Here is a 27,331-nt window from a genome sequence, read left to right as displayed (position 1 = left end):
CGGCGGGAACCGGGGACGCGCGCGCCCGGGGCGGGGCACGCTGCCGGCTCCTCCTCCGCGCGGGGCCCGGCGGCCGCTGCCTCTGCGGCCCCGACGCGGGTCCCGGGAAGCGGAGCCGGAGGCGGGAGGCGGGCCCGGGCGGCGGCGCCCTCATGGAGCCCAACGTGCGCTTCTGGATCGCCGAGCGTCAAGTAGGGCCCGGGCCGGCGCGGCTGGGGGCGGGGTGGCCCTGGGCCCCGTGGGGGCGCCGCGTGCGCCCGCCCGCCGGCCCGGGTGACCTTGGGCAGGCCACGTGGTCGCGCCCCCCGCCTCCCCAGCTCGGGTCCGGGCGGGGACGACGGGGAGACGCAGAGTGCGGGTGCCCACGGCCGCGGCGGGGCCCGCCCGTCACCCCTGCCCCAGGCCTGGCCCGCGAGGGTCGCCGCAAGGTCACCGCGCCCTGAGGAGTCACCTCCCCTCAGGTGCCTGCGTCTGCCGCCGTGGCTGCTGCTGGGCGTCAGGTTGGGGCGGACCAGGTGCCCCCGGAGCGCCCGGCCTCCAACCTCGGGGCCTCGGCCGCTGGGGACGCGGGGACACGGGGCTGCGGGCCGCCTGGGGCGTGCCTGGGCGGCGCTGCCGGTGGAGGCGTGACGGAGCCTGTCGGCCCTTTAAAGATGTTCTAGTGGCCGCGTTCAAGGGGGTAGAAAGAAAGAGCTGAGATTAATTTTAATGGCATACTGTATTTAGCCCAACAAATATAAGACACTAACATTTCAACATATAACCATTTATTAATGAGATATTTACATGCTTTTTTTTTTTTTTCTAGGAAGTTCTTTGCAATCTGGTGTATATTTTACACATAGTTTGGCCTGGCTGCGTTTCAAGGCCCCACAGCCACGTGCGGTTAACTGCACAGTGTGACCCTAGAGGGTTCTCTTTCAGCCTTACCTAAAGTAGGGCCCAAACCTGTTTTCTTAAGTGAGGAAGTTGAAAGGCAGAGGGAGCTCATGCTTCCTCAACTTTGCACCAAAACTGGTTGGGAGCAAGCCATGCTTCCTCCGTGTGGGAACCAAGCTGCCTTCACTGAGGCCTTGCTGGAGGTGTCTGGTTCTTTATGACGAAAGTGAAGCCTAATAACAATGATAAGGGGGTAAAGAAATCCTGAGACCCTTCGTGGTATTAGGTTCAAGGTCATTTGTGGGATGTGGACTAGGCCCATCTGGCCCCAAAGTCTGGGCTTTTAACCCTCAAGAGTAATTTGATATTGGAGTAGTTAAGAGCATATGCTGCTGAGTCTTATCCTGGCTGGGTTTCCATGAGCTCTTCTACACCTCTTTCCTCACCTGTAAGATGGGGATGTTGGGAGGATTCCAGGAGGTGTTTCAGTTAGAAAACCCTCTTGGGGTCTCAAAAATAATGTTGTTTTTATTACCATATATCTCTTTTTTTTTCCTGCCACCATTAACCTGGTGTTCTCCCTCATAAGTTTTTTTTTTTTTCTCTTAAGTCTTTTATTCAGAGATTTCTTCAGTGGACAGAATTGTTGGATCCTACAAATTTGGTCGTTTCAGTTGTAAGTATTTCCTTGTTTTCAGAGATAAGAAATTTCACATTTTATTCTGAAATGTAAAGACTTCGCTTCCCTATGACAGCAGTTGAAACCGAACCCATATATATTATCATGGTTTTATTCCTTCCAAATGAGCTTGTTAGATTGGAAGGTTAAGAGCAGACAGGTAACACCAAACTCTCAGCCAGGTGCTGGTGGTTGAAAAGGGATCAAAACAACACCCCCTGGTATGGAAGGAGGATTGACAAAGGTGGTCACTGACCTAGATCTCGGGATCTAAGGGAGGGATATGGCAGGAAACTGGGGGAGGGTGTTGAGGGAAGGCCAGGAGGCAGGAGGTAGGCAGGAAGGGCCAGGTAGAGGGGACTGTAAGCAAAGCCCAGGGACAGAGCATGCTGTCCAGTTTATCTTTTATTTTATTTTGTTTTATTTTTTTAAAGGTTTTATTTATTTATTCATGAGAGACACAGAGAGGCAGAGACATAGGCAGAGGGAGAAGCAGGCTCCCTGCAGGAAGCCTGATGCAGGACTGGATCCTAGAATCCCAGGATCATGACCTGAGCCAAAGGCAGGTGCTCAACCACTGAGACACCCTGGCGTCCCTCAGTGTGACTTTTAATGCAGGAAAGAAACCAGGCATTTCCTGACCAGCCTTGTGTGCATTCAGAGGGGAGGGGTTTGCATTTAGCCTACAGGGTGAGGTGGGGATGTTTGAGTTCCAGAGGGTCTCTTTGGTCACCATGTGGCGAGTAATCAGAGGGGACCAGATGGTAGGTAAGGTGATCTGTTCAGGGGATGGCTTGGCTGTCCAACCAAAGATGAGGGTTTGAAACAGGTGTGGCTGAGGGCTCAAGAGGAAGAGATACTGTATCACCAGCAATCATTCTTTAGGCCCAGACCCACAGGGACACTCCCATCCTTATGCTCAAGATGTCTCATGCAGCCTTGTTTATAATAGAGAAAAACAACCTGAATCCCCAATAGCAGGGAAATAGAGAAACATAATGTGGTATATTCGTACAGTGGAATACTTTTATTAAAAAGTTAAAAGTGATGATCTAATTATCAATGTATAATATTAAGTGGAGACACAATATATATGATGTTAAATGAAAAACATCTACAGTGTTGAGTGGAAAAAGCAGGATGCATAAAGTACAATATTTATGGAAATTGCAATATAAAGACCCAATACTACATCTTTCTTTACAGATACATGTATTTGTAATGTATATCTAACTTAAAAAAGTGGGTTGGAAGTTAATACCTTGAACTCATAATAGTGGTTATCTCAGAGAATGGGGAGACGTGAAACTGGGGATGATGGCTTTTTAGGAAAAAAAAATTGGAAGCAAATATAACTGAGTGTTTACAGTTCTTAATTCTGGGTGAGGGGATTGTGCATATGTACTCATTTCTTTGTATTTTCTGTATTTAAGTCTCTTTACTCAAATTAAGAAAAAAATGAAGAGAGGAAGTAAGCCTGAACCGATCAGATGTGGGAGTGAGAGAGAGAAGGGACTTCCAGGTTTCTAACTTTTAAAGCCAGGCCGCTGGCGATAGTGCTCACAGAGACAGCTGACAACAGCTGTCTGGGGGGAGGGGGAGGGGAGGCACCAGCGGGTTGAGCTCAGGAATCCGAGTGACACACAGGACTATTATCCTCTTGGAAACGCAGGGAGTAGAGAGCCTTGGCTACATGTTGCACTAAAATCAGGTGTGCATGAGCATGTGATTCCTAAATCTGTGGACAAAAAGAAACAAGGTTGAGATCATTGCTCGATTTTTTTCTGTCTGATTATAGGAAAAAATAGAAAAATCAAGGCAACTATTGTTAACAAATGAAGATGCGTCCATCCGTGACTTGGAGGACCCAAGGGTATGTCTTCTATGCTTGGTTCAAGGTTGGATGTGGTTGCTTTCAGGAGATTTTGCTTTCATGGTCTGAAATCAGGTGGAGTTTTGTCATGGGAGACACTGCCCAGGGGATCTGCTTTCCAAAACTGGGTTAGGTTGTTTTTTTGGTTTTGTTTTGTTTTTTTTAGATGTAATTAGAATCCATTCTCATAAACCAGATTATTAGTAGGAAGAACTACTGTTAAGGAGAAAAAAAATCATAGGTCCTATGCTCAGATTATTAGTGGGGATTCTCTGTGGCTGATCCCTGGAGCCCCATGGCAAACTCCAGAATTCAGGCGGGCCTCTGAAGTCGGAATCTATTTCTCATTAGAGGTACTGTTTCGGATTAGGGCTATATTCCTGCCCAAAGAATTAAACCAAGTATTTGTTATCTGTCTTGTGGTGTATGGGGCTTTCCAGAGCCCACAAACATCAGTCCTGTGAGGCAGCCTGTGGAAAGCTCACATATTTATTTATTTTTAAGAACTTGGTGGGGCTTCTGGGCTCACAGCCTGGCTCTGAGGCAGGTGCCTTGGCCAATGGCACGGTGCGTCCCCTGCAAACAGCCTGCTCTTCTCTGAGCCAGGGGCAGGCTGGATTCAGGGACTCACCTGAGGGATAAGTTAGGTGTTGGCCATGAGTCCTCTCCAAGGTGAGACACTGAGGACCTTTTATTTTTATTTTTAAAAAAGATTTTATTTATTTATTCATAAGAGACACAGAGACACAGGCAGAAGGAGAAGCAGGCTCCCTGTAGGGAGCCTGATGTGGGACTCGATCCCAGGACCCCAGGATCACAACCTGAGCCAAAGGCAGATGCTCAACCGCTGAGCTATCCAGGAGTCCTGATACTGAGGACTTTTTAATGTTGTGGTCATTTTCTTTCTGTGGATCATCTCATTGCTTATTGTTCTTTTGTTTGTTTGATTCATTTATTTTTATTTGTTCCAGTCATGTGGCATGGAACCATTCTGGCCTTCACTCTTGAAAAGCAGAGTAAAGGTGGCCCCAGAAATGAGACTTGAGTTTTTTTTTTTTTTCTTCTTTGCTGCCAATTTGCCTTTCAAAGCTGTTGCTTGTTTTTTCTCTTTTTAGATAAAAGAAGCTTGGAAGAGAAGTCTCGTAAGTTTCAGTCCCTTCCTAATTTTTAGCTTCCTGGGGAAACAAAACCAAACACCAGACTAACTGTTGTGTTTACCCTTGTGAAGTCAACAGTGCATCCTGACAGCAGCAAACTGATCCCTGTTCCTTTACGACCTGCAGGTGAGCTGATTCTAATTTTTGGAAGTGGGTTGGGCAAACATGGTTTGTAACAGTTAAAAGAGTCTGGCCTGCCCTATTATTTATTTGTCTATTTATTTATTTTTCCTAGAAGGATTTCTTTACCGTGAGTCTGGAAACCACAGCTTAAAAAGGATGTTTGAAGAGTCTGGGGTTGGTAGAGGAGTAGAGCAGGTTTGGGAGCAGAGCTGTGTCCAGTCCTGTGGAAAGATCTGGGGGCTGGGGGTGAAGGCACAGGCCTGGGTCTGCAGCCTGCTTTGCTCTGTCATTCCCCAAGGAACACAACCAGTCATTCCATTGATGGTTCCAGAACTTGTAACTCATAAGTGTTTTGGATTCCGTGTAGTCTTCTCTCTCTCTTAACTATGAGGAGGGGAATAAAACCCATGGTTGTACAGGGCCTTTTTAACTATAAAATTCTCTCTGTTAGAAACAAGAAACTGAAAACAATGTGAATATCCAGCAATTCAGACTATAGTTAAATAATTCATTAAAAAGAATGAAGTAAATCCTATGCACTAATGTAGAAGGATGAATCTTCAGGAACTAGTATTAAGGGGGAAAAAAGGCAAAGTATAAAACAGTATATAGTGATCCTATTTGTATAAATAAGTACTGCAAGGATAAGAGAATGTGGGAGTTTGCATCTATCTTGATAGACATCACGATGGAAAAATACTTGTTTCTCCTCTCAATCTTCACTTTTTTTTTAAGCCCACACACATGAGTTGGCATTTTTTTTTTAGTTATTTATTGTTTTTAGTCATCTCTACACCCAATGTGGGGCTCAAACTCACAATCCCCAGATCAAGAGTTGTGTGCACTCCCAACTGAGGCAACCAGGTGCCCCTGATGCTTTACTTCTGACATCAGATGTGCAGGCTTTTCCTATACCTTTCAGTTCTGTGGCAACAGCCAGGTGTCCTACAGTGTTTTTTTGTTTATTTGTTTATTTAAGATTTATTTATTTATTAATGAGAAACAGAGAGAGAGAGAGAGAGGCAGAGACACAGGCAGAGGGAGAAGCAGGCTCCATGCAGGGAGCCTGATGTGGGACTCAATCCCCAATCCCTGGACTCCAGGATCACGCCCTAGGCTGAAGGCAGGCACTTAATCGCTGAGCTACCCAGGGATCCCTATCCTACAGTTTTAACTTGTGCCCAAGATTGCGAATCCGAGAAACCACCAAGGAGCCGACACCGATGCAAGTACATGAGGGTTTATTTACCAAGCTTGAGCTTGGGTCCAAGTGTACTCCAAACAGCAGAGCAGGGACTTGGACCCCGAAGTGGGTTACAGCTGGGTTTTTTATGGGCTGGTCTAGGGAATCTTCAGAAGGGGTGGAGGAATTTTTTCCATTCCAATATGGGGAAAAGGGTGGGGGAGTTTCTTAAGATCTGATATGGGATTCTCTGCCGAGGGCATTCTGAGCTTTATTGTCTTTCTGATATGGGATTACCTGCCTAGGACAATCAGCAGTTTTTCCTGTAAAGTTCAGCTCTTACTCCCAGGGACCTAAGATGGCTGTACTTGTGCTAATGCTAAACTTGAGGTGGGATGGCCTTAATTTTTCTCAGCCTTCACAAACTCAATTCTGACACTATCAACCTGGAGACAGCAACAGACCCCACGAGTTAAGGGCTCAGGCCCACAAGACCATCCCCTTACCTCAGATGCCAATTGAAAGTCCAGATTCCCACCTGTCCTTCTGACCAACCTGCTATAAATTGGAGATTCCCACAACTCCCTCTTTAGGTTTGAAATTGCTAGAATGGCTCACAGAACTCAGGAAGACAGTTTACTTACTAGGTTTCCAGTTTATTATAAAAGCGAACAGATGGAAGTGATGCAGAGAATAAGGTGGGCTGGGGGCGGGGGGAGGGGGGGCTTCCACACCCTCTCCAGGCCACCACCTGGCTGCATGCTCAGCAGCCCAGAAACAGTGTGAACCTGCGGCTCTACTAGTATGGTTGACTAAAATCCTTGGCATTGTGATTAGCCCTGCCTCCAGCCCCTTTCCTTGTCCCTGGAGATAGAGGTAGCAGGTAGGGCTGACAGGTCACCTGGGTGTTCCCCTGGCAACCAGCCCCCTCCCTAGGGGCTTTCCGTAAGTCCCCTTGTTAACATAAACTCAGGTGAGGTGGAAGGGGGCTGGTTAGGGTTAAAAAAAAAAAAAAAGACCCCCATTTCACCTTTTTTACTGCTGTTCTCAGGAAATTCCAAAGGTTTTAGGATCTCTGTGCTAGGAACAGGGACCAAGAGCAAATCCAGGTTTCTTCCTATAAATGACAGTATCACGGATGTGCTAAGTTCGTGTGGAAGGAGGAACAGGTTAACGCCACTTGCCTTCTAAGTGGGCCTTCCCAGGGGGGAGGCCTCGTTCGGTCTCTCTGGGCTGTGCTAACAGAAATGCTTGCCATATGCACGTAGTTATTATTAGGAAAAATAAAAAATGAGTAAACACTGTCCTGCGGTGTCTGTGCCTTCAGGGCGCCCGAGGGGAGGTTCGCAGGGGGGTGGTGCCCCTCTGGGCCTCCCCCCTCATCCCCTCTCGGCCTGGGCAGCGGCAGCCACTAACCCCCTTTTCTTTATTGCCAGCTCTCCTACCGTTCACGGCACCCATGGTGAGTCAGCTGCCTTTATGAGACCCCAGGTTTAGGAAGATGCACTTGGGAGTACATACTCCTCAGCCGCCCTGCCCTGGTACATCATATGTCCTGGAGGCAGGGACCACTCCCAGGTGTCCCCAGGTGTCCCCAGTGTCCTGTCGGTGTTCCCTGAGCATCGCTCACCCATCGCCTGCCTGGTAGCCTCATCCCAGCTTCTGGGGGTGGTGGGTCGGGGGCTCAGCGCAGCATCTTCCCTGGGAAGTTCTTTACCCTGGCAAGCTCCCTCTTCCCTCTAAACACTTAAAAGATATTTTCTTTATTTTCTTTAAAGATATTTTTCTCCATGCTGTCAGTAAAAAGTCTGAAGTCCCTGATTTTACCTCAGGTAAAAACTATTTCTATGTCATGATGACTGAATTCTGTTGTGCCCGAATGATCCTAGTGTGTGATCTGTGTGCCTCTATCTTTCTGCAGATTTCCTTCTATACCTACACTACAGCGTTCAACATTGTCAATGGAAACGCAAGTTATGTGAGTATTATGAGGCTGAGAGGATATGTAATCCTGTGTGATTTCTTTGGGGTTTTTTGTTTGTTTGCATGTTTTAATTATCCTTCCTGGGTAAAACTGTGGTATTTGCTAAATACCTACTTTTGATTCTTCCTTAGAATCGTCACCTATACGAGAGTCTACTGCTAGGGACAGGAGTGATTGCCTCTTCATCCTTTTTCGGAGTGGGTATTTTAAAAATCTGTAAAATCTTTTTCTTTCTTCAGAACAATAAAAACTATTCTGAATTACAGATTTGTTTCAATGTAAACAATTTAGAAAGTGTGGCTAAGACATAAGAAAGGAAGTGGTCACTTGTAATCCTGTCACCCCCTAAATAAGCATCTCCATATAAGCACATGCATATTATGCATTTGTGCATAATAAGCATTTCCCAAATTTTTCCCAAATTTTTGGTGGCCAAATTTTTATGCATATTATGCATTTGTGCATAATAAGCATTTCCCAAATTTGTGCATAATAAGCATTTCCCAAATTTATAAAATTTCCCAAATTTTATACTCAAATATGAGTATAAGCATATACTCAGTACTCTTTAACTTTTTTTAAAAAATTACTTATGCTACATAAATGTGTTATACAAATTTTGTGTTGCTTTGGATGTCAGGACACTGTGATAGTTAAAAATAAAGACATCAGAGTCAGATAAACCTGCATTGGCATCCTGCCTCAGATTCTTTTTTTTTTTTTTTTTAATATTTTATTTATTTATTCATGAGAGACACAGAGTGAGAGAGGCAGAGACACAGGCAGAGGGAGAAGCAGGCTCCCTGCGGGGAGCCAGACGTGGGACTCGATCCCAGGTCTCCAGGATCAGGCCCTGGGCTAAAGGCGGCACTAAACCGCTGAGCCACCCGGGCTGCCCCCTGCCTCAGATTCTTACAGGCTCAGAGACTCTGGACAAGTTACCTCCCTAAGCCACCACGTGTTCCTCTGATGATTGGGAGAACACTTCAACTTTGCAAGAATTAAAAAATACACAGACAGCACTTGCCATGGCCTGACCTGTGCTATTGTGTATGTTGAGCCGATTTTCTGGTCCCATGCAATAATGATTTTTTTCTCTTATTTTTCTAGCTATTTCCCCGTCTGCTCCAGCTGCGGCTGAATAACGCTTTGTTGAAAAGAGCCCTTCCCATCATCTTTCTCAGTAAGCAGGAAGCATGTAACCTTGTGGTCTCTGAGCCTTCCTACATCTTCAGGGACAGCCACGTCCCTTGCTCCATGGTGACGAATGACCGCTGCTGTTTTGCAGCTTCCTGGGGCCTCTGGGCCCAAATTAGGACCTTGGGTTGAGAGGTGGCCCTTGCTCTGTAGCTGTGCTTCCCACTGTCAAGGAATGAACACAAACCCAGGGACACAAATTGCATCTGAAAGACTGTGCAAGCCCTCTGCATGCATTATTTCACTTATTCCTGACAAGATGTGTGGGTAGCAATGTTATTCCACTTACAGATGAAGAGTCTGAGGCAGGACTTTAAGCAACTGCCCAAGGGTCATACACAGACGAGGTGACAGCATGGGGAATTCCAGCCTGGTGGGCTGACTCCAGTGGAAGTCAGGGAAAGGCAGAGATCTTAGCCCACCTGTTTTAAGTTTGCCAGCCCGCAAGTTCACTGGTTCACGCTCCAAATTTGAGTTTGAAAATCCTAACAGTTTGAGAGTTGTCAGAATGATATCAGTGGTAAAATATGGGAAAATGTTATAGAAACCTGGCCAGACCTTTCACTTTTGAGGTTCATCCACCTGTACCATGTACCTACTAATAGTTTGTTGCTTTTTACTGCTGGGCAGCATTGTATCCTATGGAAGTACCTGGCACGTGTAGTTCAAGGACGCAGGGACTTGTCCTGGAATCCTGTCGGGGGGCTGGACTGGACTTTCAGGGTTGCTGGAACCTGGTGCCAGGTTGTGGGCAGAATCCCAGAATGGGAGGCCAGCAGTTCAGACCCAGCTCCACAGCCCCCACGACAGAGCTTGGCTGGCCAGAGCATGCCAGGTGACTACCTGAGGGTTGGGGAAATGAAGCCATCAGAGAAAGAGGCTTGACACGAGAAAAGACGTTCCTTTGCTGGACCCAACTCACCCGCTGTTGTGCATTTTCTTCTTCACACCCACAGCCCACATCAGTGCAGTGAATGTTGTTGCAGTCCGAAGTCTTGAGCCCATTCGAGGGATTGAAGTCATGGACAAGGAAGGCCATGTCATGGGCTATTCCAGAAAAGCCGGGACAAAGGTAGGGGGACACTATGGAGTCCTAGCTGGCTTGCCTTTTGGGTGGAGCATGGAGTTTTCAGTTTGAGAGCTGGGAACAAAATCCTTTTTCCCTTCAACTTTTCCTTATCCGGTTTTCCCTCATTATGTGAAGGGGAGTAGTTTTACATTTTTCCCCACAGTGTTTGTTTGGTTTTGGTTTTGGTTTTGGTTTTTTTGCACCACAGTGTTTGAAAGATGGTGCATTAGTCTGGGTTCTCCAGAGAAACAGAACCAATAGGATATTGATTGGTTGATTGATTGTAATTGGCTCATGCAATTATAGGGCTCACAGGCAGGCTCGAAACTCAGGAGCCCATGCCATGGTCTTCAGGCAAAATTTCTTCTTTTTGGAAAACCTTATAGATTTTGCTCTCAGGGCATTCCATCTGTTTGAACAAGGCCCATTCACACTATGGAAGGTAATCTTATTTAAAGTTAAATGATTGTAGATGCTAACCGCATCTAGGCGGCAGCACATCAGTTAGGGTTTGATTAAATTCCTGGGTGCTCTAGCCTAGCCAGGTTGATGTGTGTGACAGACCACCACGGATAGGCCTCTGCCAAACCCATGGCCGCTCTCTGAGGGTGAGACCTGGTGTTTCCAGTTCAGCATCCACCATACAGGCTGCTCTGTACTTGTGGAAGTCAGCAGATTCCCTCTCTGGGTTTAAGAGAAGCATTTCTTTTCCACCTCACAACAGATTTTCTTATAGTCTTCATCTTGGAGGACCAGTTTGCTATAGAGAATGGCCTGAGGAGGGGCACCTGGGTGGCTCATTGGTTAAGTGTCTGCCTTTAGCTCAGGTCATGATCCCAGGGTCCTGGGATCGAACCCTGACCCCGCTCAGCAAGGGGAGTCTGCTTCTCCTTCTCCCTCTGCACCTCTCCCCGCTCCCTGCTTGTCCTCTCTGCTCTCTGTCTCTCTCAAATAAATACAAATCTTAAAAAAAAAAAAATGCCTGAGGAAATCTAGTGCTCTGACCAGAACTCCTCTAAAAGGCCTCAATTTTTAATAAGGTTTATTATTAAATAGTTTATTCTTTTGATCCATGTAGCACAGTGGCTTCTGTGTACATTCAGGTTGAAGAAACTGGAATGGCCTAGAGGGGTCTTATTTTGGGTGTGAACTTATTAAAAAATACTTTTTCAGCAGGTGAGTTTTTTTTTTTTAATGATTTCCATGAAGTGACATTAGCTAAAGAATGCAGTGTGAGACAGTTGTGTGCAAATGGCATGAGGAACAGCACAGAACAGCCCGATTCAAAGTGAAGGGAACAGTTTCTTACGGCGTGTGCGTCCGAGCGGACTGTCAGGACATCCTCCTGTCCCGTGTGTTAGCAGAAGAGGAGGTCAGAAAAGATGGCTGCTCGTTCGGTCAGTAAATACATCATTGTTCAGCTCACAAAGCACTCCTCTAAACCCTATCCATGAGTCACAGAGCTGAATTATAAACCATCAGATACGTGCCATCAGATTCCTGCCCGACCATTTCGTGGCATGTCTGAAAATAATGGCCACCTTTCTAAAGGAATTACAGCAGAGACTCAGTAATTACAGGTAACAAGGGGAGAATTGGCTGTCAGAAATAAAATACCTCATTTTTGAAATAAAGATTTTGTGCCCAAGAGCCACCCTAAGGAGACCTTTTTAATAGCTTTATTGAGATATAATTTACATACTATAAAATTCACCTGTTGTGAGAGTGTAGTTTGATGAATTGAGTAAATGTAAGCAGTTGCACAGCTATCACCACCACCAAAATGACCAAATTTAGAACATTTTCGTCCTAAAAATTTCCCTTATGCCCATTGAATCACTCCCTTCTCCTATCTCTGGCCCCAGAGAAACACCGATCTGCTTTATGCCTTCATAATTTTGACTTTTCAGAAATTTCACATTAGTAACTCCTACATGTGCTTCTTGGGTCTGACTTCTTTGACTTTTGAGCTTCATCCACCTGTACCGTGTACCTACTAACAGTTTGTTGCTTTTTACTGCTGGGCAGCATTGTATCCTATGGATGTACCTATGGATGTACCGACACATCTGCATATCCCTTCCCCCAGGCAGTGGGCATCTGGACTGTGTCCAGTCTGGGGCAAGTCTGCATAATGCTGCTCTGAACCTGTGCAAGTCTTTTTTTTTTTTTTTAAGAAAATTTTTTATTTTTATTTATTTATGATAGTCACACAGAGAGAGAGAGAGAGAGAGGCAGAGACACAGGCAGAGGGAGAAGCAGGCTCCATGCACCGGGAGCCCGACGTGGGATTCGATCCTGGGTCTCCAGGATCGCACCCTGGGCCAAAGGCAGGCGCTAAACCGCTGTGCCACCCAGGGTTCCCTGAACCTGTGCAAGTCTTTAGGTGGACATCTATTTGCATTTCTCTCTCTCTCTCTCTCTATCTCTCTCTGTCTTTTTTAAGATTTTATTTATTTGAGAGAGAGGCAGAGACACAAGCAGGCTCCATTCTGGGAGCCTGACATGGTTCTCGATTCTGGGTCTCCAGGATCACACCTTGGGCTGAAGGCAGCACCAGACCGTTGAGCCACCCGGCTGCCCTGCATTTCTCTTCAGGTCCTTTACCTGCGGACATTAGGGCTGCTGTGAACTGTGCCCACAGCTGAAGAGAAGAGTGAGAGCCGGTGCACTTAGCCTGCGTGCCCGCCAGGTGTGGTGCTAGGCTCTGCTCCGCTTGGCCACGCTCTCAGCCACAGACTCCTTCTGTCCGGGAGCTGGGAGTGCTCAGCCTCCCAGGAGAGGCAGCCTCAGGCCCCGCCAGCTGTCTGGGTATCTAGTCCGCCTCTCCAGGAGGAACTTCATTTTTTGCATGAAGGCCGATTTAGAGTAAAAGAAAGACTTGATGGTCTGCTTCTTTTTTTTTTTTTAAGTTTATCTTCCTCTTAAGAATAGAGTCTGCCACTGTGCGTAAGCATAAGCATTCTTTCATCATTTCCCTGTCACTAAAACGTTGATTGTCTTTGGCTAAAATTTCAGAAACTACGCAACTAGCAATATCTGATTGTAATAGGGCACCTTTGATTGGATTTCAGGGGCCAATCCATGCTGTTTTCCCTTGACTGGCCTTGGAAGCCGTTCAGCTGTGAACTGTGACATGTGTCCCGGTGCCCCTCAGGATGGGTGTTGGGTTCGCAGTGTCTTCCCCTGGCACACAGGCAGACTGAGGGGGGCCTTGCCCCACTGACGTCGAAACGCACCACCCTCAGCAGCCACTTTTCTCTTCCTGAAGTGGAGCAGTTTTATTTTATATTCCTGAAAGTTTATTTATTTTCCTATTTTAAAGATTTTATTTATTTATTTAGGAGTGAGAGCAAGAACAAGAGAGCAGCATAAGGAGGAGGGAGGGGCAGAGGGAGAGGGAGAAGCAGACTCCCTGATGTGGGGCTACATCCCAGGACCCGGAGACCACGACCCAAGCCGAAGGCAGATGCTTAACTGACTGAGCCACCCAGGTGCCCCCTGAAAGTGTATGTTTGAAGAGCCACCCTCCTTGTCCTTTTGTCCTTGTCGGGGAAAGGCGTTCCCCACAGAGGAATCAGATGAGTAAGCGTCAGTGTAAGAAGCACTTGAGAGCAAGAGAGAGGAGCCCAGAAGGCGGGCTGTAGTCACATCCTGAAGCCAGGAGTGGAAGAGACACGGTGGGAAGGGGGTGGTGGAATGTGTGCCTGTCCATCTTGTGCAGGGCAGTGCTGTATGGGGCGTTGTATCTTACCAGGAGTTGGCTTCTGTAGTTAGCATGCGAGTGTCACCTGTGGTCAGAAGTCCCTTGAGAGTCTCTCTCTTACATTGCCCTTGAGAACGTGTGACTTTGTGCATGTAACCCATACGATGGCATGTTTAAACGTTCAATATGTTGAGTGCATTATAGGAAAGATGACAAAATGTTATAAACTGTATATGTGCAAAGTGAGACTTTATAGCACACTCAATTACACAAGCGAAAGGTGCGTGCATACAGGTGGACTCGTGCGTGGCCCATGTGGGTATGATGCTATGCCAGTGCCCTCTGAGCTAGACTTCTGGAGCGTTCCTCACTGGAAAGGGTGGAAGTAGCTGGGGTGCTGCTCAAGATCGGGAGGCCAGTGGCAGCAGTCCTCAGTGGCAAATCCAGCATTTCCACTGAGGGGACTACCCTTTGGTTCTAGGAGACGATTTTTCTATAAGCTGCCTTTGCTGGTACTTGGTATTTTATTTGGGTGGTTAGTGGACTGATGGGGAGACAATAGTGAAGTTGCTGGGAGGTAAATCCCATCTCTAGTTACTCCTGGCACCAACCCCAGCCATCCTCCAGCCATGTGCACGAGAGGGCCACAGCCTCTCTCCGCCTCTCTCCACGCACAGTATTTTTCTAAGTGAGAGAGGAGAGCTACTGTTTGCTTATCTCTGTCTTGAGTTGCAGGATCCCCAGAAATAGTCTCACTCCATGTGCTAAGATGCTTCCTTTCCATTTCCGCCAGGCCGTTAGAGATACAGCATCATCCAGGGTAGTGCTGTATGGGACCTCAGCTTTTATTCCTGAAGTCTTCTCACACTATTTTGTAAGGTAAGAAGCATACTCAGCTCCCCGGGTAGGAATAAACATTCAACCCTCAAGATCCTTGAGTGTCAAACACTGAACCTGGTGGGAGGGATGGGAAGAAGTTGGTTCAGTCATCTTCTTAATCTCTCTTCATTGAAGCTGAGACAGTTGGACTGATTAGGGGCAGGTGTGGAAATCCAGAGGTGCACATTCCTTAACCCTGGACTCTCGCCCAGGCCCCCTCCTCAGTTAGCTTTGTGTTCTGAGGCATGTCCCAGCACCTGCTGAGGTACAGCCCCTCAGGTCTTGAACGCTGAGTTGAGCTGATCTGCAGGTTTTCCAAGCTCTGTTGTGCTGTGAGTATTGCTCCAGCCTGTCTTCTTCCTTTATGGCAAACGTGCTAAGTCAGCCTAAGGGACTCAGATTCAGTGGACGGTCATCTCTTTGGAAAAGCAAAAAATGGCCTATTAGGAGGAAGGCCTGGGGACCAGCCAGTGTGAGAAGCCCAGCATGCAGGAGCTTCAGCCAGAAGGCAGACGTGTTGCTTTAGATCCTGGGTCCGGGCAGGGGCGTAGCCTATGGCAGCTGAGCAGAAGCTCTACTCCTCCTCCTCCTCATAGTGTCAGCTTCCTCCTGTCCTGCCACACATTGGCTCCTTCGTGTTGATGAAGGATGTGCCTGCCAACACCTCCCGGCTCATGTCCTCAAAGAGTCCTGATGAGGGACTAAAAACAGCAACCCCCAGGGAAGGCAAGGAATGTCTTCCACTCAGTTTACAAACTCCCAGGGAAGGGTTCGGTTGGCCAGATGAGGTCACCTGAACCAGTCGCCTCTGTCCAGCGTGGCGAGCTAGGAAGCCTTTGTTAGGACCACGGAACAGCATATTTTCAAGAAGTAGCAGCATGCGGCTTCAAGCCAAGTGTTACTTCCCGTGGTCCATCGGCTGGGTGGGGGTGGAGACTTCTGCTGGCCCAGGCTCTTTCTAGAGCACTCTGGCTGGGTCAGAGCTGGGGCTCCCATGAAAGCTGCGGCCCCTACCTGTTCCTTAAAGCCCACATAGTGGCACCAGCTACCTGGGAGGAGAGATGGCGCTCATTTCCCACTGGCCTCTGCAGCCACAGTAATATCCAAGCCAGACTGACCTTAGTGGCTCTTCTGGCTCAGCCCTTTCATTCTTCCTATGAAAAAAACCCAAGGCTCAGGAAGTGACTTGCTTGAGACCACCTCGGGCTTCTCCATGGCAGACACCGGCCGGACTCAGGACCTGGGGCTCCCAGGCTGAGGTTCTTCGCATCCTCCCGCACTGTTTCTGACACCCTCAGAGGTCAGGGTCAGAATGTCCCAACCGTGTCAGCGGAGACCAGCATCTAGAGTCGGGCCTCTCACTTTTGAGCTGTGGGATTTTGGACAAGTGACTTAGCCAGCCAGCCAGTCAGTGGCTGTGTCCTCATTTGTGTGAAAGGGGCGATGATAACACAACCTCAGAGGGTTGCTCAGGATCAAATGGGCAACGCCCATGAACTGCTTACTCCAGGCCTGACGCACAGTGAGCTCCGTCAGCATGCCTGCTGGTCTTGCGTGTTTGCTGGGGAGTGGGGACCAAACCATGGACCAGCGGCTGGCTACACACGAGACATCAGAGCTGAGGGCCAGCCTCTAAAAAAAGCCTTGTAACCTTGTCTCTTACAGGACCCAGTTCTTCCGGCAACATCCATGGTCATTGTGGACCTTCAAGCTGGCCTGTACTGTTTTAGTAATGGGATTGATGGTGCCAGTTTCTTTTAGTATATTCCCACAAATTGAACGGGTAAGTGCCCTCTATTCAAATTTTTCTCAAAAAAACAAACAAACACTTTTTCTTTTCCTCGTTATAAGAGTAAGATAAATAATTCTAAAATATCTGCAAAGTTTACAAAAGTGTAAAAATAACATTATTTAATCCCACCCCCCAGATCACTTGTGCAATTTGGGATTCTTTTTGTCTTAGCAGTATATCAGAAGCATTTTTCTGGGACATTTAAAAAAACCTTTGAGATATTTTTAATACCTCTTAATATTCCATGGTAATGCCCCATCCAATGGGACTTTCTGCAGAGATGAAAATGTTTTATATCTGTGCTAATACAGCAGCCACTCTCCGTGTATGGCTGCTGAGCACTTATAGGGTGGCGACTGTGGCTGAGGCACTGAATGTATATTTTTGTTTAGTTTTAAGTTATGTACTTACGTGCAGCCGGTGGCTATTGTATTAGTGCAGTTCTATAGCCCGGGATATATTATAATTCATGATGAGTCCAACTACCTGGATTCAAATTCCCAGCTCCTCTATGACCTTGATCAAGTTGCTTAAATTTTCTGAGATTGTTTCCATATCTGTTTAAGAGAATTGAAGATAGTAGTATTTCTCAGAGGGCTGTTGCTGCTATCAGGGACGTTGTTGATATAATAGACATTTCTGGTCTCTGGCATGTCTTCGCTGAAAATTTCAAATGCTTGTTTCTATCACTGAAGTTAAAAATCAATGATGTCTTCAAAAGTATTTAAATTTAGGGATCCCTGGGTGGCGCAGCGGTTTGGCGCCTGCCTTTGGCCCAGGGCGCGATCCTGGAGACCCGGGATCGAATCCTACGTCAGGCTCCCGGTGCATGGAGCCTGCTTCTCCCTCTGCCTGTGTCTCTGCCTCTCTCTCTCTCTCTCTCTGTGTGACTATCATAAATAAATAAAAATTAAAAAAAAAAAAAAAAAGAAAGCTAAGGGTAATTCCTAACTTTAAAAAAAAAAAAGTATTTAAATTTATGGAATGAGCTTGTTCAAAACCCAAATTACACTAATTGTAGGTTCACAGAATCATTAATTCAGGGGACTTTGCCAGCACATAACAGAGAAGCTTTAAGTCATCTTAGATCATTGCGGTACAGCTCTAAGGGTGGTATTTTAATTTTTTTTTTTTTTTTTTTTTTTTTTTTATTTATGACAGTCACACAGAGAGAGAGAGAGAGGCAGAGACACAGGCAGAGGGAGAAGCAGGCTCCATGCACTGGGAGCCCGATGTGGGATTCGATCCCGGGTCTCCAGGATCGCGCCCTGGGCCAAAGGCAGGCGCCAAACCGCTGCGCCACCCAGGGATCCCTCTAAGGGTGATAAATGACAGGATGGGATGGGCAGCTTCTCACTAAAATAAAATGTTAGAAGATTTTCTTTTAAAGATTTTTTTTTATTTATTCAAGAGAGATAGAGAGAGGCAGAGACATGGGCAGAGGGAGAAGCAGGCTCCCTATGGGGAGCCCAGTGTAGGACTTGATCCCAGGACCCCGGAATCATGACCTGAGCCAAAGGCAGACACCTAACCACTGAGATGTCCCGTTAGAAGATATTTTTAATTTTCACAGGCCCACCGATTAGACCATGGCTCGTCAAAATAAGATTGCAATAAAAGTGAATCCTTTGTAAATAATTACTTCGGATTGCGTTGGTACTCCGAGTGAAGCAGATGGCTTAGGTCATTTGCAGAAGTCTTTAAATCTTGGGGGACATCCTGCTGCCTTGGTCTGATTTCCCCGGGGGGTCTTGTGTTCATCTTGCAAACACTTAGAGAGGGCCTCCCCTGACACACCGGCAGCTAGGTGCTGGGGTCAGCCCAGAGTAAATGGGGTCTTGCCCTTGACTAGCTAAGAAAAAGCAATGACGTGTGGCTACCACGGGCTTTGATTTGAGGAAATAGGGGGACAAGGAGCCACAGAGCCCAGGAATCCTGACCTGGCTGAGGGTGCGGGGTGGTGTGCTTTAAGAAGTCCAAGGGGAGAATCTTTCGCAGAGCTCCCTTTGCTGGCATAGGGGAGTCAGAATCTAGAACCAATGAGTTTCTGTTAGATAATCAAGCCTTTCTAGTTTGTCTCGTCCATGTCATCATGGGTCCTGGGATACATTTTTCCGGTGTTAGGAGTAACTTGGTTCCTTACTGTGATACCATTTTGGTCTTGGCTAGTGGCTGCTTTCTATGGCTGGGGCCTCTGGGGCACGAGGTCACCCTTCTTAAGGAAAGCCTAGATCCAGGACAGCCTGTCAGGGGTCAGAGCAACCCTCTCCCCCTTTACCACCACCATTCTCACTGGCCTTCTTGAGTCAGGCGGCCACCAGACTTAAAGTTACAGGGCCGAGTGGATGTGTTTGGGTCCTCGGGCCTGTGAGGGAGACTTCCCCACACAGGTGGCTGCAGACGCAGTGGGATTGCAGGGGAACACAGACACAGACGGGGCGGTATGGACATGACAGAGGCAGCGTCAATGGTCAGGGGCTGGGGACAGTGGCAGGGGACGCGCTGGGGAAAGGCAGCGTGGGCAGAGGGCACAGCTGGTACAAAAGCAGGGAGATGTGCTCTGGTGTGGTCCATCCCGGGCTCCCTAGACCCAGATGGGTTGTGTGTGAGAAAGAAGAGGCTGCAGGGTATTCCCACCCTTAACAAGTGTGACTTCTGGTTTATCTAGCACCTTCTGTGTCCTGGGAACTGTGCCACACAGTTAGTGTCTTGTCTTCAAGATAACTTTTCAAGGTAGTTTGTATTCTCATTTTATAGGTAAGGAGCCTGGGGCTCGGGAGAAACATGAAGTTTCCCTGTAGGTTATTCAGCTATGGAGTAGCGGGGCCAGCGGGTGAAGGGCCTCCCATGCCCCCCACGGTGATAGAACTTTATATGGAGACAATGAGGGAGATGTTTCAAGGAGGGAGTGGCATGGGGCGCCTGGGTGGCTCAGTCGGTTAAGCATCTGCCTTAAGCTCAGATCATGATCTCAGGGTCCTGGGATCAAGCCCTATATGAGGCTCCTTGCTGAGCAGGGAGTCTGCTTTTCCTTCTCCCCCTGCTCCTTCTCTCTCTCTCTCAAATATATCTTATCTTAAAAAAAATAAAAGAGACAGAGTCTGTGGTAAAAGTGAAAAAAAAGAATTACTTAAAATAGGTGTCAGGAAGCTATAACCATGGATCAGCTCTCTGTGTTTTTTAAGTTATGTACTTACATGTTCATTTACATATGCACTGACGCTGGCAGTTGGGTGGTTGGGACAGAGATCCTATGGCCTACAAGCCTCAAATATTTACTGTCTGGCAAGGAAAAGTTCAAACTCCCTGCTCTAAAATATTCATATTTCTACATTTAAAGAATCTGCCTAGGACGCCTGGTGGCTCAGTCGATTGAGCGTCTGCCTTTGGTTCAGGTAGTGATCCTGGAGTCCCCATACTGAGCCCCGTGCAGGCTCACTGCTCTCTCCTTGCTCCTTCTCTCTCTCTCTCTCACTTTCTCTCAAAAAATAAATTTTTAAAAAATATTTTATTTATTTATTCATGACAGACACAGAGAAAGAGGCAGAGGGAGAAGCAGGCTCCATGCAGGGAGCCTGACACAGGATTTGATCCCGGGTCCCCAGAATCAGGCCTTGGGCTGAGGGTGGCGCTAAACCGCTGGGCCACCAGGGCTGCCCTCAAATAAATAAACTTTTTTTAAAAAATGGCACAGGAGTGGCTTAGGTTGTATTTTAGAAATAGCACTCTTTGGGTGCCATGCTGTAGGTGGGAGGCGTAGGGGGTTGTAGAAGTACTCTCTGGCTGGAGGTGATGGGCAGTTTGGAGTAAGTCCATGGTAGGAGGTAAGAGAAATATTTGAATTGGACAAGTTAGAACTTGTGAGCATTCAGATTGGGGGTGAAAATGAAGACCAAGGGACGCACAGGGGCGCCCACATGTGTGGTTTTAGGTGTGATGCCAGTAACCAGGGTGCAGGGAAGGAAGGGCTCTGTATTAACTAGGATTACATTTGGTCGTAACCGCGATCCAAGGCAACAGTGCCCTCAACAAGGGGGAAGTTTATTTCTCCTTCACATAAAGCATGAGTGTCATAGGCACACTACGCAGGTGCACACGCAAGTTGTGTCTTTCCGCAGTGTCAGCTTTACTCAGTCATAAAGCAAAGTAATCACAATTATAAAGCAGGTTCGGGATTCCAAACTCATTGGCATTTCACCACGCGAGTAAACTTGGCTTCATACACAGCACACGGAACGGGACAGAGGCAAGCCACAGGACAGGCAAGGTTAACGGGGGGTGTAGGAAGTTAACGAACCAAACGCAAAGTCAGTCTGTGGGCGCGCCGTTGAGATGAGGCCTCAGTCTGGGCCGGGTCGGCTCTCACACTTACTGCTTCTGTTCAAGCAGCTCTCAGTTCCGTTCGGAGGCCAAGCACGCAGAGCCTTCGGCAGCAGCCGCCTTTCCGAAATGCTCAGAGGGAGGTCACATTTGAAGACCCTGACAAATTGATGCAAAAATCTTTCCCTTTTGAAAGGGATTTAATTGGGGGGGGCCACCTGGGGGCTCAGTGGGTTAAGAGTCGTGACTCGTGAGATCAACCCTGCACGGGGCATGGAGCCTGCTTAAGATTCATTCTCTGCCTCTGGCCTTCCCCTCCTGTCACACCTGTGTGTGCTATCTCTCGGATGGATGGATGGATGGATGGATGGATGGATGGATGAATTTGGTCTTGGGCCCCTTGCAGATGCCCTGTGCTTCTACTTGTTACCAGTTCTGGGGGGTCAGCTGATGGTGGTCCCTGCGATACCTCATACCTTTAACTGCTTACATCATTGATTGACACAGGCTCCTGCTTGACATGAGATCTTCCATTTTGCTCTCTACGGCGAGGTAGCCAGCCCAGTAAGGCAGCTATGCATCATAGAGACCCCAGGGGTCTAATGCCTCCCAGCTCAGCATGCCACCATCCCTAGGCTCGGGCGCCATCTTCGAGGTGCAAGATGGCACCTTTCTCATTCCACTTGGCCAAGTGGCACTTCTGCTTCTGTCACATTGGCCAGTACTTAGTCATGTGGCCAAGCCTTGCTGCAAGGGAAGCTGGGAAATGAGGTCTTTATTCCAGACCTATTTAAGATTCTGCTGCTATAGAAGAGAGCAGGTGGGTGGGGCACATGGCCGTCTGTCACTGGCTTTTGCAGGAAGGGTGACGTGTCACATATGGAAACAACGGGTTACCTGCTAGAAAGTAAGTATGACTGAAAGGCCGTGGGGACATTAGGGAAAGAGGAGGTGCCAGCGGATCCTGGAAGGCTGCATGGAAGAGGTAGGCTTTGAACATGGATGGATTTGAACAGGCAGAGATGGGGAGGGAAGAGGGCATTCCAAGTGGGGGTGAGGGAAAGCTGAAGAGTCCACAGTAGCTGGGCACCTGTGGCTGAGTGTGACTGGCAAGACGCTTGGGGCCAGAGGGCGGGGCCTGCACGGCCAGACTGAGGTAGCAGGCTCTACTCTGGAAGGCAGTGGGTGGGTTGTGCAAGACTTAAAGGGGCGGGACTCTCAGAGGCCAGAGAAGAGGCAGGAAAAGGAGTCCGTCTCCCCTCTTGAGCCTCTCCCCACCAACACCCAAGGAAGTCTTGGCATTTGCTGGACCTTGAAAATGCCTTGTTGATTCAAGGTGGATCCAGAGGCATAGGAGGGTTCGTTATATTCTTTCTGAGTTCGTTTATCTTTGCAATTCTCCGTAACAGAGTTTTCCAGAAGTTACATGTTTTGCTATCTATCACCGAAAAAGTTGGGACTGGGAAAGAGATGCTTTTCTGAAATTCTCCTCTAAGCTTTGAAAACGAGAAATTTCTTAATATAAATATGAAGGATTTTACTTTTTCAGATACAGTGCAGTGAGCTTGAGAAGGAAATTCAGTCTGCGACAGAAGACACAGAGCTCTTCTACCACAGAGGCGTATAGGGATGCGTGCCCGGTGAATTTGTTTGGTTCCTGCTTGGACACCTTCCTCTCTGCTGAGGCGTCGGTTCCGAGAAGCCGGCCGGAGGTCTGGAACCGGGCGTCTGCGCCCACAGGCTTACAGTTGCACAGGCCACGACCGTTTCAAGGCCGGGTGGAAGTAGAGAAGAGAACGGAGAGGCTGTCCTGCGTGACCTGCCCCCGCGGGACTGCCCGGGGAGGGCTGATGTCTGAGTGTTCATCGGCCTCTGAAGGATACTGTGAAATGACTAATAAACTTGGCGAAGAGAGTTGAATATTTGAAAAAATAAAGGAGGAGGGTCCCTGGAGCCCAGGGCCAGGTGTTCTGTTGACAGCCAGCCTCCAGGTAAACGTTCCCAGACCAGGGAACGGCTGGGGAGCACTGAAGGCCCCGGAGCCCCAGAGCAGCCCTCTCCCTCCCCAGCTGCCCCCATGTTGGGCTGCTTAAACCCCTGCCCTCAGCCACCCGCCGCCTCCTCTCTCCTCACTGCCCGAGACCCTGCCTCCTTCGCGCCGAAAACCAGGACTACTGGGCCCTGCGGGACCGCCTGGCACCAGATCTGGAGACCCGCCCCCCGGCGAGGGCAGCTGGGCCCCTCCCTCCTGGGACCTTGGGGCGCCTCCTCTCGCTCCAGCCTCCCCCTCCTTCCCCCGAGCACTTGAACTCCTTGAGTCACCAGCCTCCGAGAAAGCAAACATCCTTCGAGAGCCAAACTTTTTCAAAGACCGCCTCCCCTCACTGCTTCCACCCCGCCTTCCGCTCTGCTCCCCTCCGGCCGCTCCCCGACGCCGGGCCGCCACGCTGCCGGGTGCTCAGACCCAGCGCCGGCCCTTGCTGCCCCGAGCCGTGGGCGCCCGTCCAGCTGCGCCGGGCCCTCTGCCACTCAGCCGCCGGACACCGTCCTTTCCTCCCGGCCTCAGGAAGTGGCACTGCCACTCACACCGTAGCATCAGCCACCATCGCTGCGTCAGCCTTACTCCTCCCTCGATGGGGTCTCTAAGCACCGATCCCCCTGGGCCGCTGCTAACCACCCGCCCAGGCCGACAGCATCCCCTGCTGGTGGTAGCGGCACGTCCTCTGGCTCCTCAGCCCACGCCCACGCCTGCTCAGAGAAGCACCTGCCTAAAAGCCTCAAGTGGCTTCCCTGTGCATCGGATTTCGGTCCAAATTCCTTGCCAGGCAGGCAAGAGCCCTTACCTTACTCATCTCTTGCCCCTCCTTTTCCTCACTCTGGACCAATACTGGTTCCTCATCTCCGCTGTCTTTCCTTCCTGCACCTTCCTATCAGCTGTTCCTTGCCAGGCTAACTCTTGCTTATGCATCAGCTCTGACTTGGGCAGCACTCCCTCCAGGAAGCCTTCCGGGATTCACAGTACTGAATTAGGTGCCCCCTCTTGTGCTCCCGTAGCACTCCTGCGGTATCCAGCGCTTGCCACACCACCGTGGACTAGCCTGTCAGTTGTCCCTGAGCCCCCGTAAACTGAGTGCCTTGAGAGCAAGTGTGTCTTGTGCATCAGGGAAGCCTCAGGATACAACACCGTGCCTCGACACTGGCAGAGCAGGCGCCCAGACATCTGGAGGATTGTTTCCAACAGTCTGCCCCAGGTCTTCAAGGGTTAGGGTTAGATCTGTTCTTCAGTGTTCCTGAAGCCAGGATGATGGTTCTCTTCAACTCTGGTTAAAAGGGTTTCACCACAGCCTCCAAGAACACAAATGAGTAAAAAAAAAAAAGTTCTACCAGGGGCATCTGGATGGCTCAGTCAGTTAAGCTGACAAGCTCAGCTCACGTCTGGATCTCAGGCTCTTGAGTTGAGGCCCCGTGTTTGGCTCCATGCTGGGCATAGAGCCTACTTAAAAAAGTTGTACCAGGGCAGCCCGGCGGCTCAGCGGTTTAGTGCCGCCTTCAGCCCATGGCATGATCCTGGAGACCTGGGATCGAATCCCACATCGGGCTTCCTGCACGGAGCCTGCTTCTCCTTCTGCCCGTATCTCTGCCTCTCTCTCGTGAATAAATAAAATCTTCAAAAATAAAAAAAGTTATACCAGATGGCTCAGTATAGCCACGGGTGGACACTAAAAATTAAAGAGCACAACATACCAAGGCCCCAAGTGGAGACTTAGTAACAGGTGACAGTAGAAATGCGAGGGCATCTTTTCAAAGGAGAAGACGCTGAAGTGCCAGCCCTAGGAAGTGGGGGATGGAGTAGGTGAGGGCAGGGGCATAGGAGGCAAGCCAGGGGTGGAGGAATAGAGCCCGACACCCTTAACTTTCCAACACATCTTTTTTTTGTTTTTAAGATTTATTTATTCACAAGAGAGGCAGGGACACGGGCAGAGGGAGAAGCAGGCTCCATGCAGGGAGATGTTCCATCTTGTAGAACCCCGCCAGCACATCTGCATTGACAAGAGGGTTTTATCTTTTGTTCAGAGTTGGGGACAATTACAGAAAGAGAACACAATTCTTCAGCTGCCTAAAACTTCTGTTCGAGTATCATTCCCATTTTATTTCTGCATCATAAATCTGTAATTTTAACTCTGATCATTAGCTGATATAGTAATATAAAAAATGAGGGACATAAAAGATGTTCATACTCATTTTCATAAAGTGCAGATTTAATTTTCAATTGTTTGCTCTAGAAACATCACCTCATTTCACATCCTCCCCTGCCCCCACCTAGGGAAGGAGGAGAAAAGGCTATTTTTTATTTTTACTCAACAAATGTCTGAACAAAGAATAAATGAAAATCTGATAAAGACAAGATTTTTTTGCAAACATTTTCTCCGGGCAAGATTTCTAAGGACAACAGTAGTGAGTGTAAAATAACCTTTCGTAACTAATTTGAATACATGGAATAAAGTAACAAATACATAATTTAGACCTCCATGCTTATTTTGCAATTTTTAGGTCTCCAACTATGAAAAAGATATATAACCTGAACAAGAACAGTTCCCTTCATAAGTGACTAAATTACTTTTACTAAAGTTTGAAGACACTCTCTAGTTTTGGCCTTTGCAATCACAGGAAGTTGCTGTTCACTCATACTTGTACATACAAAATGGGCTTCTTTTACTCTACCATAGGACGGGCATCTTTTTCAAAAGAACATTGCTAGCAACAGGGTTAATTAACGAGGACTAGTGGCTTAAGTTTGCCAAATGCCCACCTCTGCAACAGTATAAATATGGATTATTAAAGTTGTCTACTCAAGTATAAAATCTATGCAAAATCCTCATAATATAGGCAAAAATGTTCAAAGGCCAAGAAAAAAAATTCTTTTACAAGAAAGTGCAACTGCAGGATCTGTTCTGATCTTCTAGAGAGTTCTGCAGAAAACTTAGTAGTTTGGCTCAGAAAGTAGAGTTCCTCATGAGGAATAAAAGTTCTTCCTAGAAGAATATAAAGCAAAATTTCAGGCAGCTTTCTGAAAATAAACCATTAGTTTGTGGCTACACAATGAGATAACTGGAACTTAGAATAATGAAGGCTTTTAGGTTTGCTGTGATTTGTACAAGAACTTGGCAGAGCTTTTTCTCTCTTACTCCGGGATACCACGCCATTGCTAACGTTATATATGGTAGTTACAGCACTTTGTCCAACACTGATCCCAGGCATGAAACCAATCAGGAGAAATACAGAAGAATTTTCAAATCTGTTTCAGGGCCCTTTCGGGTCAAATCTCAATACTTGCAAATTAATCATTAAAAATATATAATTTCCTTTGTTATTTTCAGTATTTTACATAGTTAGTGGATAATCATGGTAGAGCTTTCTATCATTCATCAGTGACGTCACAGTCAGATTTTCAGCATTTGCTCGGCTGCTGCTAGATGGTAAAGGAAGTTTTCTGTTGCTGGTGGAAATCGTCTTTGCTTCAGGGCCTCAAAATTGAGAACTAGCTTTTTTCCGTCACCAGAAACTTCTGAAAATGGTTCCAAGTTGGTGAAGATTTCTCTCGTTTTTAGGGAAATATCCTTCAATGAAACAGGAAAATATGCCATACGTTAGCATCAAAAAAGATGATTCGCTGTTGCATTCCAAGAGTTCTCCTGCCGTTTTTTAAGTTTATCAGACTATTTATAAATTAAGAAAAATGAAACTTAAAACAACTTTGAAAAACCGGCATGTTTTTGCCATTTTAGCTATTTTTAAGTGTACAATTCAGCGGCATTAACCACATCAGCAGTGTTTTACCACTATTATCCACTTTCAGAACTTTTTCATCATCCCAAACTGAAATTTTGTACCCATTAAACAGTAACTCCCGATCCCAGTCTCCAGACTCTGGTAACTTCCATTCTACTTCCTGCCTCTATGAATGTGCCTGTTCTGGGTACCTTTTGTAAGTATAATCACAAAATATTTGTCTTTTTGTGTCTGGCTTCTTTCACTTAGCATAATGTTTTTAAGGTTCATCCATCTTGTACCACATTCCTTTTTTAAGGCTAAATAATTAATGTTCCACTCTATGCATATACCACATTTTGTTGCGAACCTGGGTGTACAAATACTTATTTGAGTCCCTGTTTTCAATTCTTTCTGATATATACCCAGTAGAATTCCTGCATCTATGGTAACCCTGCATTTAACTTTTTTTTTTTAAACGTTTTTTTTTTTTTTAATTTTTATTTATTTATGATAGTCACACACAGAGAGAGAGAGAGGCAGAGACACAGGCAGAGGGAGAAGCAGGCTCCATGCACCGGGAGCCCGATGTAGGATTCGATCCCGGGTCTCCAGGATCGCGCCCTGGGCCAAAGGCAGGCGCTAAACCGCTGCGCCACCCAGGGATCCCATGCATTTAACTTTTTGAGGAACCCTGGTATTGTTTTTAGAACAAATCTCT

General features: G+C 47.6%; 2 protein-coding genes across 12 annotated transcripts in view; one reads left to right on the top strand and one right to left on the bottom strand.

Moving 5' to 3' along the window:
- The first annotated feature begins 39 nt into the window (after positions 1–39).
- SFXN4 (sideroflexin 4) lies at positions 40–25,251 on the top strand. Its single transcript, XM_072740219.1, has 14 exons — positions 40–191; positions 1,490–1,555; positions 3,357–3,431; positions 4,547–4,573; positions 4,660–4,714; positions 7,331–7,356; positions 7,673–7,726; positions 7,816–7,872; positions 8,010–8,075; positions 8,989–9,061; positions 10,032–10,147; positions 14,644–14,729; positions 16,395–16,512; positions 22,391–25,251. The coding sequence occupies exons 1-14, from the start codon at positions 153–155 to the stop codon at positions 22,466–22,468; spliced, it is 936 nt and encodes a 311-aa protein (XP_072596320.1). The 5' UTR covers positions 40–152; the 3' UTR covers positions 22,469–25,251.
- The window catches only part of DENND10 (DENN domain containing 10), a 40,884-nt gene continuing 38,635 nt past the window's right edge, over positions 25,083–27,331 (bottom strand). For all 11 annotated transcript variants that reach the window (XM_072740214.1, XM_072740213.1, XM_072740208.1 and 8 more), the window contains one exon: positions 25,083–26,459. In XM_072740214.1, the coding sequence (XP_072596315.1) occupies positions 26,283–26,459 (177 nt within the window). In that variant the 3' untranslated portion in view covers positions 25,083–26,282. The remainder of the gene's footprint in view (positions 26,460–27,331) is intronic.

This window comes from Vulpes vulpes, chromosome 15, assembly GCF_048418805.1.
Source record: "Vulpes vulpes isolate BD-2025 chromosome 15, VulVul3, whole genome shotgun sequence".
Taxonomy (NCBI): Eukaryota; Metazoa; Chordata; class Mammalia; order Carnivora; family Canidae; genus Vulpes; species Vulpes vulpes.
Note: the sequence above shows the minus strand (reverse complement) of the source record. Positions and strands in the feature narration are given on the sequence as shown.